The 13558-nt window shown below is 44.4% G+C and overlaps 2 protein-coding genes, 1 long non-coding RNA gene and 1 pseudogene across 5 annotated transcripts; 3 read left to right on the top strand and 1 right to left on the bottom strand.

The window, feature by feature from the left end:
- The first annotated feature begins 1460 nt into the window (after positions 1-1460).
- On the top strand, positions 1461-7863 carry LOC101759322 (protein NRT1/ PTR FAMILY 8.3). 2 transcript variants are annotated; one of them, XM_022823499.1, is made up of 5 exons: positions 1461-4824; positions 5692-5773; positions 5891-6108; positions 6257-6771; positions 6869-7863. In XM_022823499.1, exons 1-5 carry the CDS (start codon positions 4792-4794, stop codon positions 7665-7667), a joined length of 1647 nt encoding a protein of 548 aa, XP_022679234.1. In that variant the 5' UTR covers positions 1461-4791; the 3' UTR covers positions 7668-7863. The 2 variants fall into 2 exon arrangements, with proteins under 2 accessions (XP_022679234.1, XP_022679233.1); XM_022823498.1 differs by having other exon boundaries at positions 5692-6108.
- On the bottom strand, positions 6130-8292 carry LOC111255886. Its single transcript, XR_002676029.1, has 2 exons — positions 7785-8292; positions 6130-7630 (listed from the first exon to the last, which is right to left on the bottom strand). It is a non-coding gene; the product is annotated as an uncharacterized LOC111255886 (long non-coding RNA).
- A 15-nt stretch (positions 8293-8307) lies between these two features.
- Positions 8308-13255, top strand: LOC101758655 (protein NRT1/ PTR FAMILY 8.3). 2 transcript variants are annotated; one of them, XM_004985019.3, is made up of 5 exons: positions 8308-8708; positions 9147-9246; positions 9865-10102; positions 10422-10978; positions 11828-13255. In XM_004985019.3, exons 2-5 carry the CDS (start codon positions 9230-9232, stop codon positions 12648-12650), a joined length of 1635 nt encoding a protein of 544 aa, XP_004985076.1. In that variant the 5' UTR covers positions 8308-8708; positions 9147-9229; the 3' UTR covers positions 12651-13255. The 2 variants fall into 2 exon arrangements, with proteins under 2 accessions (XP_004985076.1, XP_004985075.1); XM_004985018.3 differs by having other exon boundaries at positions 9885-10102.
- Positions 12700-13317, top strand: LOC111255885 (annotated as a pseudogene).
- Positions 13318-13558: the final 241 nt, after the last annotated feature.

The following is a 13558-nucleotide window of genomic DNA, read 5'->3' on the forward strand; positions in this document are numbered from 1 at the left end:
GGCGCATGCAAGAACTGGCACACCTTATTAACGGAGAAGGCTAAGTAGGGCCTAGTAAGCGTGAGATACTGCAAGACCCCAACTACACTTCTATACCGTGTACCATCTTCAGAACTTAGCAGCTGTCCTTCATAACCTGAAAGTTTTTCTGATGTTGACAACGGTGTAGGAGATACCTTACAATTTGTCATGCCAACTCTTGTTAAGATTTCTTGAGCATACTTTCCTTGAGACAACCGCAAGCCTTGACTATCTTGTTTAACTTCTATTCCCAAGAAGTAACGCAAGTCACCAAGATCTTTTAAAGTTAAATCTTTCTTCAAATCAAGTAGTAAAGCCGTCACAACCTCACTAGATAGCTAGTAACAATAATGCCATCCACGTATATAAGCATATAAATAACAACTTCTCATTTTTGATAGAAAAACAGAGAACTATCTGATTTTGATACTCTAAAACCAAAATTAATAAGTTTAGAACTTAATCTTGCATACCAGGCCCTTGGAGCTTGTTTCAAGCCATATATATTTATCAAGTCTACACACCATATGTGGACCCAAGCACTCTCAAAACCTAGAGGCTGCTTCATATAAACCTCCTCTTCCGGAACACCATGCAAGAACGCATTATGAACATCCAATTGTTTCAAACACCATTCTATAGAAATAGCAATGGACAAGACTAGCCGCACTGTAGCAATCTTGACAACCGGGCTAAATGTATCTTCATAATCAATACCATAGCGTTGTCTGAAACCTTTTGCTACCAAGCGTGCTTTATATCTGTCAATTGTCCCATTTGCCTTCCTTTTAATCTTGTAAACCCATTTACAATCAATCAGGTTGCTTCCTTGCTTTGCTTCAAAAAGATGCTAGGTTTGATTTCTCATCAATGTCTTGTATTCCTCATGCATCGCCTTTTTACACTTGGGATCTGCTAGAGCTTCCTGCAAATTTTCCGGTTCACCAGTAGCACAGAAATTTAACCATCGAACTGTTCCATTAGTGAACTTCTTAGGCTTGACGATACCGTGTTGCAATTGTGTACGACGTTGTGGAGGAGAGCTCTCAGCTTAACTGCCGGCGGTGGAGCATTTGATCCAGTCGGAAGATCCGCTAGTATCATCCTCAGCTCCGATCAACCATGGGGGAGACACGGCGGGGACTGCAGTGTCACGTGGCGTAGCAGGAGTTGTCGAGCCGGGCGCGGGCGGAGGCCGTGTCGGGCTAGAACGCGTAGACGCAGGCGCGGGCGTAGGAGGGTCTGCTGCCCCCCATGCGTCAAGCCATCACTGGTCCCAGTAGCTCTCAAGGTCACAAGTGGATCAGTTTGGGGATCCGGGCCAGATACGCCTCGTGCCGCCGTACCGTCATCGGATCCAGCGCCCGGGATGCAGATGAGTCAAGATGAGCCGATTCTACACTGTTTTGCACCAAATTTTCTTCACCCGTGTCCTGCGCATGAACAAAGATATCACCAGAGATATTAGTAGCATTAGTAATACAACCTACACCCCCTAGATTGAGAAGATGGCTTGGAAGGAGCACAACCTCTTTGCGAAGCTGAGCCGTAGCATTTGGATGAAGTTGGGCGAAAGGAAAGACATCATCATCAAAGACCACGTCCCTAGATATGTAGATACGACCAGTAGATATGTCGAGGTACTTGAACCCCTTGTGCATGTAGCTATACCCTAGAAAGGCACATTGTGTGGAGCGGAAGGCTAACTTGTGGGCATTGTATGGTTGGAGATTGGGCCAACATGCGCAGCCAAAGGGTCTTAGGGATGTGTAAATGGGCTTCTCCTGAAGAAGACGCTCACAAGGGGTTTTGAAGTTGATAACTTTGCTTGGCAGGAGATTTATGAGATAAGTAGCCGTTAAGAAGGCATGATCCCATATTTCAAGGGCATAGATGCATTAGCAAGAAGGATAAGGCCAACTTCAACAATGTGATGATGCTTCCTTTCAGCAGCACCTTTCTATTGATGAGCATGTGGGCAGGAGACTTGGTGAGCAATACCAATGCGTTGGAAAAAAGAATTCAACTTTTCATACTCTCCACCCCAATCTGATTGCATTGCTTTAATTTTGTTATTGAACTTTCTCTCAACAAGTTGTTGGAAGTCCTAAAAGACTTGAAAAACATTAGATTTTTTCTTAATGAGATATATCCAGGTATATTTGCTAAAATCATCGATGAAGCTAAAATAATATGTATGCCATCCTGCTGACATGGGCGCTGGTCCAGGCATCCAAAAAAATTAACTCAAGAGGAAATCCAGAGGTACTATTTGATAAAGGATAAGGCAATTGATGGCTCTTGGCCATTTGACAAGAATTACAGATAGACTCTGAATTTTTATTGCTATCGTAAGGAAGATTATTCAAACTAAGAATTCTCTCTATAATAGGGAAGCTGGATGACCAAGCCTACTATGCCATCTAGATGTTGACAGCTTACTAACTCCAAAAGCTTGCTTGTTGGGACCTCCAATGGATAACCAGCCTACTATGCCATCTAGATGTTGACAGCTTACTAACTCCAAAAGCTTGCTTGTTGGGACCTCCAATGGATAACCGCAACTCTAACGGATATAGGCCGCCCCGGCATGATGCAAAATTCTCTTCGTTCCCTGATCCTTGATAAAAAAGAAATTTGGATGAAATTCTAGAAAGGCATCATTGCTTTGGCAAGTTTGTGAACAGAGACAGGATTTTTGCTAGCGCTAGGGACACGAAGGATATTTTTAAGATGTAAATTTTTGCTAGGGGTATATAAAGTTGTATGATCAATGTTACTAATTCTTGAGCCGTTTGCGGCATGGACTTGATCTCGTCCATTGTACTTGTCATGGACTATCATCTTCTCAAGTGCACCAGTGACAGATCAGAAGCTCCACTATCCATGTACCAATTTGTGTTGTAGCCATATCCAATAGTAGCTAGCCCTGCTATCTTGTAATTTTGCTGCTGCTCTTCATCCTCATCATATCTATATCAAAATCTTGATACTTCATGTCCTACCTTCTTGCAAAATTGACATATGGTCTTGATGTTGCGGCCTCCTTGCTTAGATGTGTTACTTGGACCAAAATTGCCACGGATCTGGCCACCACCACCACGGCCAGCATCACTTCTGCCTCAGCCACGACTAGTGCCATGACCACAACCGCGCCCTCTTCTAGCCATATTAGCAGATGACTGAAATTGTCCTCCTTCATGGTACATCTCTAGGCGCATATCATAGGCTAGTAACTGAGAGTATAACTCACTCAAAGAAACAGATGCAACACGACCAAGCATAGATGATACAAACGGGTTGTAATCAAAGTCAAGACCGTTTAAAATAAAGTGAACCATCTCGTCGTCATCTATCACATTACCAACCGCAGCTAGCTCGTCCTTGAAGGAGCACATCTTGGTGTAGTATTGCGACGAGGTCATGCTGCCCTTCTTGGTTGTAGCAAGTAGCATGTGTAGATTTGAAATTCTTGGCCTGGAGTGTGCCGAGAACATAGCTTCAAGCGCCTCCCATGCTTCTGCCGAAGTAGTCACTATCGCCAACGGTGTTAACGCCTCCTTTGTAAGGGCGTTCAACAGATAGCTCAGAACTTGTTGATCTTTTGCAATCCATGAGTCATAATCGGGATGATGGACAATCTCCTTCGTCTTGTCCGCCTTGGCCACCTCCAAGGTCTTGGGCGGCTAAAGCGGTAGATCCATCTAGGATTTCCATGAGTTGAGCACCTCGAATTGCAATAAGGAATTGAGCCTTCCATAGAAGGTAGCTGTCCCGAGTTACTTTCTCGGAAACAACCCCAAGCTGAGCCGGCGCAGATGAAGTCGACGCCATGGGCAATGTGGTGGAGGTTTTGGATGTTTGTGGAAGAGGATGCTCTGATTACCATGTAAGATTTAGAGGAAACGTGGTTGCCTATCTTGACCTACCACGGGTGCATGTTTATATAGGAGACAATAGCCAAGAGATATACATGATGTTGTCATTATGTGATTCGGATGCTATACAAGTTAAATAGAATCTATCTCTATCTATTTCTAAGCAACCGAACCAGCCAATGATGACAATCAGAGTTTGAACCAATTACAGGAGAATAAAAATCCTAGAGATATTCTAACAGTCCCTCCCAATGAAATCGTGTCCAGGCACTCTTTTGAAAGTGGGAAAAAAAGCTGGAGCTAGCAGCGCTCTGCTTCCTCCATGTAAATGGGCCATCGTTCATTTGTGTTGGCGGTGTTGTTCTTTATACAGCGATTTGAGATAGTACGATGGAGATAGAGATCCAAGAAACGCTTCCTAAGGTAAAAATTCATTCACTCTACTGGTTCCTCTGCGTTCGTTTCAAAAAAAAAAATCGTTTAAAAAAAGCTAGTTCTTCTACATGTTCAAGGTCTGCTTCAAATTTTACTGGTTGTTACAAGCTTACAACGCTCGTTTCTTTGTTTCCATTCACCCCATGAGATGGTTCCTATTGGCGTCATAAACTTTTCATGTATCGCAGTACAAGTGCAAGAGTGTTTCCTTAGTTTGGACCGTTACTCCATCTCTATCTCTATATCTATCTCTACTCTCTACGTTTTATATCTCTAGGATGTTTGGCAGTTATACGTTGACCCTCCCGTCTCCAACACACACCCACACACACAAATGCTACCCACAGCCTCCTCTGCGACCCGATGCCCCTAGACTCATTCGGCCTCCGTATAAATGGGGTGTCGTTCCATTTGTGTTGGCGTGGAGTTGCTTCTTTATACAACGATTTGATACACCATGGACATAGAGATTCAAGAACCACTTCCTGAGGTACAAAATCACTCTCTCTACCAGTTCATCTGCGTTCTCTAGTAGTCAGCTACGCTTGCAACATTTCTTTCTTCGGTTCCCTTTTTCACGTGTGAAACTACTTTCTTTTTTCCTCTTGGCGTCACAAACTTATCATGAACACAAAGGCGCATATGTCTTCTCATGATAGCACACTTGCTTTTAACGGTCGAAACGAAGCTACGGATCATCAGTTGCACTTGCATGTGGTCCTTTCATCCCGAGTTGGTTTTTCTTTTGCACTGTGGAGAAGCTTTTCCATTTCTTTTGGCTATATTGTTGTGTTAGTTATCCTCCTCCCCTCGTGTTATTGATCTTGTTTGTATGTGTTGCATTCTCCATAGCTTTTCAGTTGTTGTCTCTTTTATGGTTGTTTTTTTTCCTTTTTCCTTTCTATTAATATAATACGGCAATCCTCTTGCCGATCTTTTCAAAAAAAATAAAATAAAATGATAGCACATACAATTTTTTCTGCTCACAAATACCTGCTGTTCTGGGCATGTACGCAGTCATTTTAAAACTTGTGCTACCAATATCTTCCATTCACTCTGGATTTTACTGCAAAGGATCTTCTATCCCTTCCCCAGACTTGTCCGGAAAAGGTGCAAACGGTCTCAACAAGTTCTGAAACTGAAACTGTTATTTTAATTAGCTGGTGTTTGTACAAGTACCATTTGGTCGATTGTCCTTCAAAGAGAGTTTGTTTTTGTGGCCATGATGTCAAAATGAGAAACGATGGAGGCATATTAGAAATTCACTGCTTAGTGACAGCTTTCAGCTTGCTATTCAAGCTCAAGTCATCGCATGCTTCTACATGTCCTAAAGAGAATTCGGTTTGTGTTATGACAGAATTCAGTAAGCGAAAGGACCACTGGCATCCAGGGAGCAAAACGCCATTCCGGCAGTTGGAGAGCATGCAGTTACATCTTAGGTAATCACAAGCTATTGGATCTCAGGAAATCTTTGAACGAATTTGGGAACTCTGGATCTCTAATACTTTCTCCCGTGAACATCTTTTTCCTGCTGCCAACTCTCTTACAATTTGCAGTGACTCAATGCTTCGAGGAGCTAGCGTACTACGGAATCCAGTTCAACTTGGTCACGTTTCTCAAGACGGTGCTGCACGAAAGCAATGTTACCGCGGCAAGAAGCTACACAAATTGGCAGGGGACTTGCTATATCGCACCGCTGGCTGGAGCTATCATAGCAGATTCCTATCTGGGCAGATACCTGACAACAGTGGCTTTCTTCACAGTTTACCTACTTGTAAGCATAAAACTTTCACCCTTTAAGAAACTATCAAGCAACTGATTATACTGCTGTTTTGTTTGGGCACTTATAATAATACGTGCTCATTGTTCTAGAAACAACAGCAACTAACTAGTTCATGGGTGTTGTTCTTGTTCAACACCAGGGGATGGCTGCAATGTCTATTTCAGCATCGTTCCTGAAGGGTGGTTCATCTCAGCCCGCTGTGTTCTTCCTTGGCCTCTACATGATGGGCATAGGAGCCGGTGGTATCAAGCCGTGTGTCTCATCTTTCGGCGCTGACCAGTTCGATGACAGCAGCCTAGCCGAGAGGTTGAAGAAGGATTCCTTCTTTAACTGGTTCTTCTTTGCAACCTACATTGGGAGCTTCGTCGCGGGTACCGCAGTTGTGTGGGTGCAAGATCACTACGGTTGGGGAGTTGGCCTCTGGCTCCCAACTCTGTTCATCGCGTTGGCCATTGCAAGCTTCTTGCTGGGCTCCAGTAAGTACAGGGTGCAAAAGCCCCTGGGGAGTCCAATTATAAGGGTGCTTCAGGTTATATTTGCAGCTGTTCGAAAATGTAATGTAGTTTTACCGTATGACGATTCTCTACTCCATGAGCTCCCAGAGAAGACGCCAATGGCGGATGTCCATAAATTGCAGCACACGCCTGTTCTCAGGTACTAGTTGTTTGAACTTTGAACTCGATGTGTGAACACTGAAACACTTTTCACATAGGGCCCATCTTTACTGTGACTTGGCAATTTCGCTGTTCAGATTCCTTGACAAGGCTGCAGTGATCTCATCAACTGAAGACCCATCTGACTCTGATCCATGGAGGCTCTGCACCGTGACGCAAGTCGAGGAGCTGAAGGTGATCATCGGCATGCTCCCCATCTGGGCCACCGGAATCGTGTTCTTCGCCGTGCTCGCGCAGTTCTCCTCCACGTTCCTGGAGCAGGGCAGGACGATGAACAAGCATCTCGGCGCGTTCGCCATCCCGCCGGCGTCCCTGGCATCGTTCGACGCCGTCAGCGTCCTCATCTGGGTGCCCGTCTACGATCGGGTCCTCGTCCCGGTGGCCAGGCGGCTCACCGCCAATGCCCGGGGCATCTCGGAGCTGCAGCGCCTCGGCGCCGGGCTGCTCCTGTCCGTCCTGGTGATGGTGACCGCGGCGGTGGTCGAGACGCGACGCCTGGCGAGCGCGCACGGCGAGGGCCGGTCGTCGATGAGTATCCTGTGGCAGGTGCCCCAGTACTTCCTGGTGGGCGCCAGCGTCGTGTTCGCGTGCGTCGGGCAGACGGAGTTCTTCTACAACGAGGCGCCGCCGTCGATGCGCAGCCTGTGCTCGGCGCTGGCGCTGCTCACGGTGGCGCTCGGGAGCTACGTCAGTTCACTCGTGGTGACCATGGTGGAGTGGCTCACGACGAGGGGCGGCGGGCCGGGGTGGATACCCGATGACCTCAACGATGGCCATCTCGACCGCTTCTTCTGGCTCCTCGCGGTGATGAGCGCGCTCAACCTGGCGGTTTTCGTGTGCTGCGCTAGGCGGTACAAGCGCAAGAGTGTTTCATGAATCTTTTATTGTAAAACTAATATTTTGTGACATCGAATAGCTATTGTAAATGAGTGGTTTGCGCTCGGGAAAAAACATAGCATATGTTCTATGAACTAGGTGATTGAAAATTGAAACCTGGCATTTTATCGAAATTGCCGTCGCCGCGCGCTTCGCGAAGGCCGGGTCTGGTGACGCCTCCTCCCGACGGGGTCCTCGACGGAGACTCTGGAAAAGCGGCGCCGCTCAGATTGGGGATGAGGCCCGGCCGCCGGCGAAAGGACGGGCGGCGGGAAGACGAGGAGAACAAGCGACCGGCAGGAGGGGTGATATGTAAAGATACAGGGGGCAAATTGTTAATAATCGGATCGCGATTAATAATCGGGGTAAAGTAAAAAAAAAAGGGTTGGATCGCGGCGGCGGAGCTCCGGCGAGCCTTCGGCGCCGCGGACGCGGGGCTGGGGATGCTCCAGAAATCGAAAGCGGCGAGGATGAGTTCCACTACCTCGGATTTGAAGCCTCGATGAGAGAGCCAGGTGAACCGTTGGGTTGCGTCGGCGATCGATGGCCTCGACGGCGGATGAGGTGGAGAGGTTAGCGGCGGCGGCGTGTGGGGAGGAGTACGGGGCGCTGCCGGGGTACCTGCGGGACAACGAGTACATCCACCGGCACTACCGCTGCGAGTGGCCGCTCCCGCAGTTGCTGCTCTCCGCCTTCCCCATCCACAACGAGACCCTCTCTCTGGCTCTGCCATCCACGACCACAACAAAACACTGGAATTCGCTTGGAAGGCCTCAACAGAAATTGTGGGGGACGGGGGTAGTTGCGTCAAAACACACGTTTGGACCGAACCGAGCGTGATTGCGTGAAGTCCACTGCGGCCCGTCTGATGCAAAGAAAGCAGCCCTGTTTCTTGATCTGCTCCTGCTGATTCTTCCTTGAACCGGGACTCCCAGGCGGAGCCCCTCAGTCTCCATGGTGGAGGCAGCAGAAGGCAGCAGACTGCTGTTGCAAGAAGAGGGCGGAGGGGGAGATCGAGAACGGCTCCTCCTCCTTCCACAGGTGAAGTTCCCATAATCATTTCTATCATCTATGTGGTTCTAATTCCATTGCCAAGTTTATCCCACCCAGTCTGAGATTTGATTCGTGCCTCCCCTGTCCTTGCCAGGCATTTTTCTTTCGTTTCTTTTTTTTAATTTGTTGAAAGGAAAATGCTGCACGAGGCATCCATCACCCTAGTCAAAAGTCAAAATTTAGATAAGAGTCAATTTCAATAGGGGTTTGTCGAACTCCTAGTATTAGTTCTTAACCTTTTTGTCTATCTTGGGAATATTGGTTTGGTTCCCGACCTTTCCGCTCGCCATATTTCCAGTGTTCTGCAATTTAGTGCCTTTTTTGAGGAAGACAGCAGGAACTCTGCTAATGCATTATGGGAAGATTAATTTTTCTTTCAGAATCTCCGTAGGTGGTTTGAAACTAAGTCCTATATTGTTTTAGCAGGATGCTGATCTCATCACAGGTGATGGATCTGTTGATATAAAAGGGCGTCCTGCCCCAAAGCACACCACAGGCAATTGGAGAGCATGCTTTTCCATTCTAGGTAAACTTTTCTCAGATACACACATTATAAAACTTCAGCACTATAGTTGCTGAGAAGGAAGTTTTTGCCTCAAATCACATAATAATTTAGAGTGCTGGGGGCATTTTCTTGTTCTGTTATCCAAACTATTCCTTTTTTCCAATTTATTATTGCCTTAAAACGATTTCAGTTTTCAACTATCCACCATTGTGATGGCGTGTAAACTGCAAGCTGTGCTTAAGATGATGCTTAAAATGGCTAGAGCTCAAAGTTTGGTCACCTCGTCATAATGGTGCTTACATAGTTCCACAGACCGAAGATACAACATAGGCAACTGCCATGATGTCTAATCAAGCATGACGCAATGGATTATGCACCTTATTTATCCTATGTGGGCATCTGTTCAAACACCTGCATTGTACATGCCCTTATAGAATGTTTGTTTCATGAGATTTAAGTCCTCTATATTAAGAATTAGCCAGAACATTAGGTACAAATCACTTAAAAATAATCCTGTATACTATCATATGCTACAAATCAAAGTGAAAGTTGTCCGCATATTTATAAGTTCAGCAATGAGATTTGTCGAGTTTTAGCATCTTATCTTCTTGACAGGGACTGATGCTTGTCAAGTTTCAGTATTTTATCTTTTTTGACAGGCAATGAATTTTGTGAGAGACTGGCCTACTATGGAATTGCAAGAAACCTAGTTACTTATCTGAAAGTAAAGCTTCATCTAGGCAATCTTGAAGCTGCAAGAAACGTTACCACTTGGCAAGGGACATGCTATCTCACTCCCCTTATTGGAGCCATCTTAGCAGATTCTTACTGGGGAAAGTACTGGACTATTGCTGTTTTCTCATCAATTTATTTTATTGTAAGTGCAAAGATATCACCACCTAATCAAAGTATGACCCTAGTCTGGTACACATGAACTATTTGTGGTCATGAGCTAAATCAAATGCCGTGAATACGCTATTTTTGTGAATATTTTATATTTGATACCTGCCTTTTGCTGTTCAGCGTTAATACGACCACGTGGGATGTTAGATTGCATCAGCAGTGTTTGTGTTATATTCAGTTTGACTTGAGTATCTCTGTTCAATTTTTCTAATTTTATTTGTCAAAGAAAAATTGTGTACCCCTGCTTTAAGAGCATTTTAATCAACTATATGACCATTTTCTTTTTATTGAAGGGCCTAGCTATTTTAACGCTATCAGCATCAGTTCCAGCACTGCAGCCACCTACATGTCTAGGAACTGTTTGCCCCCAAGCAAGCTTACTTCAGTATGGCGTATTTTTCATTGGCCTCTATATGATGGCCCTAGGGACCGGAGGCATCAAACCTTGTGTCTCCTCCTTTGGAGCTGATCAATTTGATGACAGTGACCCAGTAGAGAGAGCAAAGAAGACTTCCTTCTTCAATTGGTTCTACTTCTGTATAAGTATGGGATCATTCATCTCAGGCACTATCATAGTGTGGATACAAGATAACTCTGGTTGGGGGATAGGATTTGCCATTCCTACTATATCTATGGCACTAGCTATTGGATGCTTCTTTGCAGCCTCAAATATTTATCGATACCAGAAACCGGGTGGGAGCCCACTCACAAGAGTGTGTCAGGTGGTTGTAGCAGCATTCCATAAGCATCATGCCGAATTGCCAAATGATATGTCTCTTCTATACGAAGTTGATGGCCAAACTTCAGCCATTGAGGGAAGCCGGAAGCTGGAGCACACAAATGAACTCAAGTAATTCTCATTTTCTAATTGCATCACTGCCTTACTTTTAGGGTTATGTGCCAGTGTATTGATAAAATTTTGGAAAATTACTAGACTGATTATATCTAATAAAACATAGAACATCAAAACAAACTTTTTTTTTCTGTTTCAATCTGTGTGTACTGGAAAGTAAGCACATAAATGGAACAAAGCAGAATATGGATTTATGGATAGCACCAGACAACCTGATGCTCCAGTTATAAAAGAAAGAAAGAAAATGCTTTTATGCGTTGATTGTAGTTGTACTGTCTAAACTTTGGCCATCGATACGAGTATAGTTTACTCAAAATGTAGTTTGTACTATTTATAAATTTTCTATATTTGATAAATACATAATATAGCAGAAATTAGTTGTCAGTATCTAAAATAACATTTGTTTGAGACTGGGTGGGGCAGCATTTTAGCAGTTCGCGTATTGGGCCCAAAACAATAAGAGCATATTGGATGCCATTGAGATGTTAATAGTAATAATTGATCTGAGATTCTGTGGATGAAAATAAATTTATTGCAATACCTGTTACTGAGTCTTTTGCTGATGTTTAACTTGTAAGTCCATTGAAGTTAGGTATGCAACATACATAGAGGTTCAGGATAGGGCCAGAGACATGTGTTCCTCTTAATTATATTTGTTCTAAGAATGTTACTCGCTCCGTTTATAAATTAAATGGCGTTGAGGTCAAGGTAATTAGTTAACCATTAGCTAGTCCTAACCGTCATTTATTTTAGAACGGAGGGAGTGTCTGTAAGTAGCTTGATTTGTGGACTTCTATTTTGTGGTGTTACCATGATAATATTTTTATATATCTCCCTTTTTTCTAGGTTCCTCGATCGAGCTGCCATTATCTCATCTGCTGATGTGAAGAGTGAATCTTCTACAGACCCATGGAAGCTTTGCACAGTTACCCAGGTGGAAGAACTGAAGATCCTTGTAAGAATGTTTCCCATCTGGGCCACCACTATCATATTCAGTGCTGTGTATGCCCAAAACTCTTCCCTGTTTGTAGAGCAGGGCATGGTTCTTGACAAGCGGGTTGGACCTTTCAACATTCCACCTGCATCCCTCTCAACTTTCGATGTTATCAGTGTCATCATCTGGATTCCACTTTATGACCGCATTCTTGTGCCAATAGCTAGAAAGTTCACGGGAAAGGAGAAGGGTTTTTCTGAGCTACAGCGGATTGGAATTGGATTGGTCCTATCCATTCTCGCGATGGTATCTGCAGCTCTTGTTGAGTTGAAGCGTTTAGAGGTTGCTAGGTCTGAAGGTCTTATTCATGAGAAGGTTGATGTTCCGATGAGCATTCTTTGGCAAATACCACAGTATTTCTTGGTTGGTGCTGCTGAGGTATTCACTGCTATAGGCCAAGTTGACTTCTTCTACGATCAGGGTCCAGATGCCATGAGGAGTTTATGTAGTGCATTCGCGCTTGTTACAGTTTCACTGGGGGACTATGTAAGCTCAATCATACTGACGCTGGTTTCATACATTACAACTCAAGGAGGAGATCCTGGATGGATACCTGATAACCTGAACGAAGGCCATCTCGACCGGTTCTTTTGGTTGATTGCAGGGATAAGCTTTGTTAATTTTGTGCTTTTTGTTGGTTGTGCTTCAAGATACAGATATAAGAAAGCCCAGTAACTATATTACAATGTATAGTCAGTTACTGTAATTTAGTTTCACATTCATCAAATGCAATGGATTGTGCAGATAATCAGCATCTTCATCTAGGTTCCCATTTGTGGCCGCATTCTCATCCCAATAGCTAGAAAAATCAATGGAAAGGAAAATAGGTTTTCTGAGCTACAGCGGATGGGAACTGGATTAGTCCTGTCCATTCTTGCACTGGTATCTGCAGCTCTTGTTGAATTGAAGTGTTTAGATATTGCCAGATCTGAAGGTCCTATACATGAGAAGGCTTCCAATGAGCATTCTTTGGCAAATAGCACAGTATTTCTTGGTCGGTGCATCTGAGGTGTTTACTTCTATAGGCCAAGTCGAGTTCTTCTACGATCAGGTCCCAGATGCTATGAGGAGTTTATTTAGCGCATTTGCACCTGTAACAGTCTCACTGGGAAGCTATGTAAGCTCGATCCCTGACTACCTGAATGAAGGCCATCTCGACCGGTTCTTTTGGTTGATTGCAGGGATAAACTTTGTGAATTTGATGGTTTACATTGGTTGTGATGTGAGATACGGATATAAGAAAGCCTCATAATCGTATTTACATGAAGTTCTTAGAGTAATGTGACTTTGGTTACCACATACTCATCAAACGTAATGCTATTTGTAAGTTGTTTGGTTTGCCTTTGACCGTGACTCACAAAAACAATAAACCGTTATAACCACTACCTCTTCATATTTGCAGCATGTTTAAAACTTTTAACGTGTATATGCCTCATACTTACATGACTAATCCAAACGTTTACAGCGAAATTGATACTCTTAAGTGTTTTAAGGTTTGAGTGGGTAGTAACGGATCATGACCCTCGTGCCTCCTTCACAATCCAACTTAGTCCTATTTTAAGGGTTGCGGAGGTGGTAACGGA

This window comes from Setaria italica, chromosome IX (genome assembly GCF_000263155.2).
Source record: "Setaria italica strain Yugu1 chromosome IX, Setaria_italica_v2.0, whole genome shotgun sequence".
NCBI classification, from domain to species: domain Eukaryota; kingdom Viridiplantae; phylum Streptophyta; class Magnoliopsida; order Poales; family Poaceae; genus Setaria; species Setaria italica.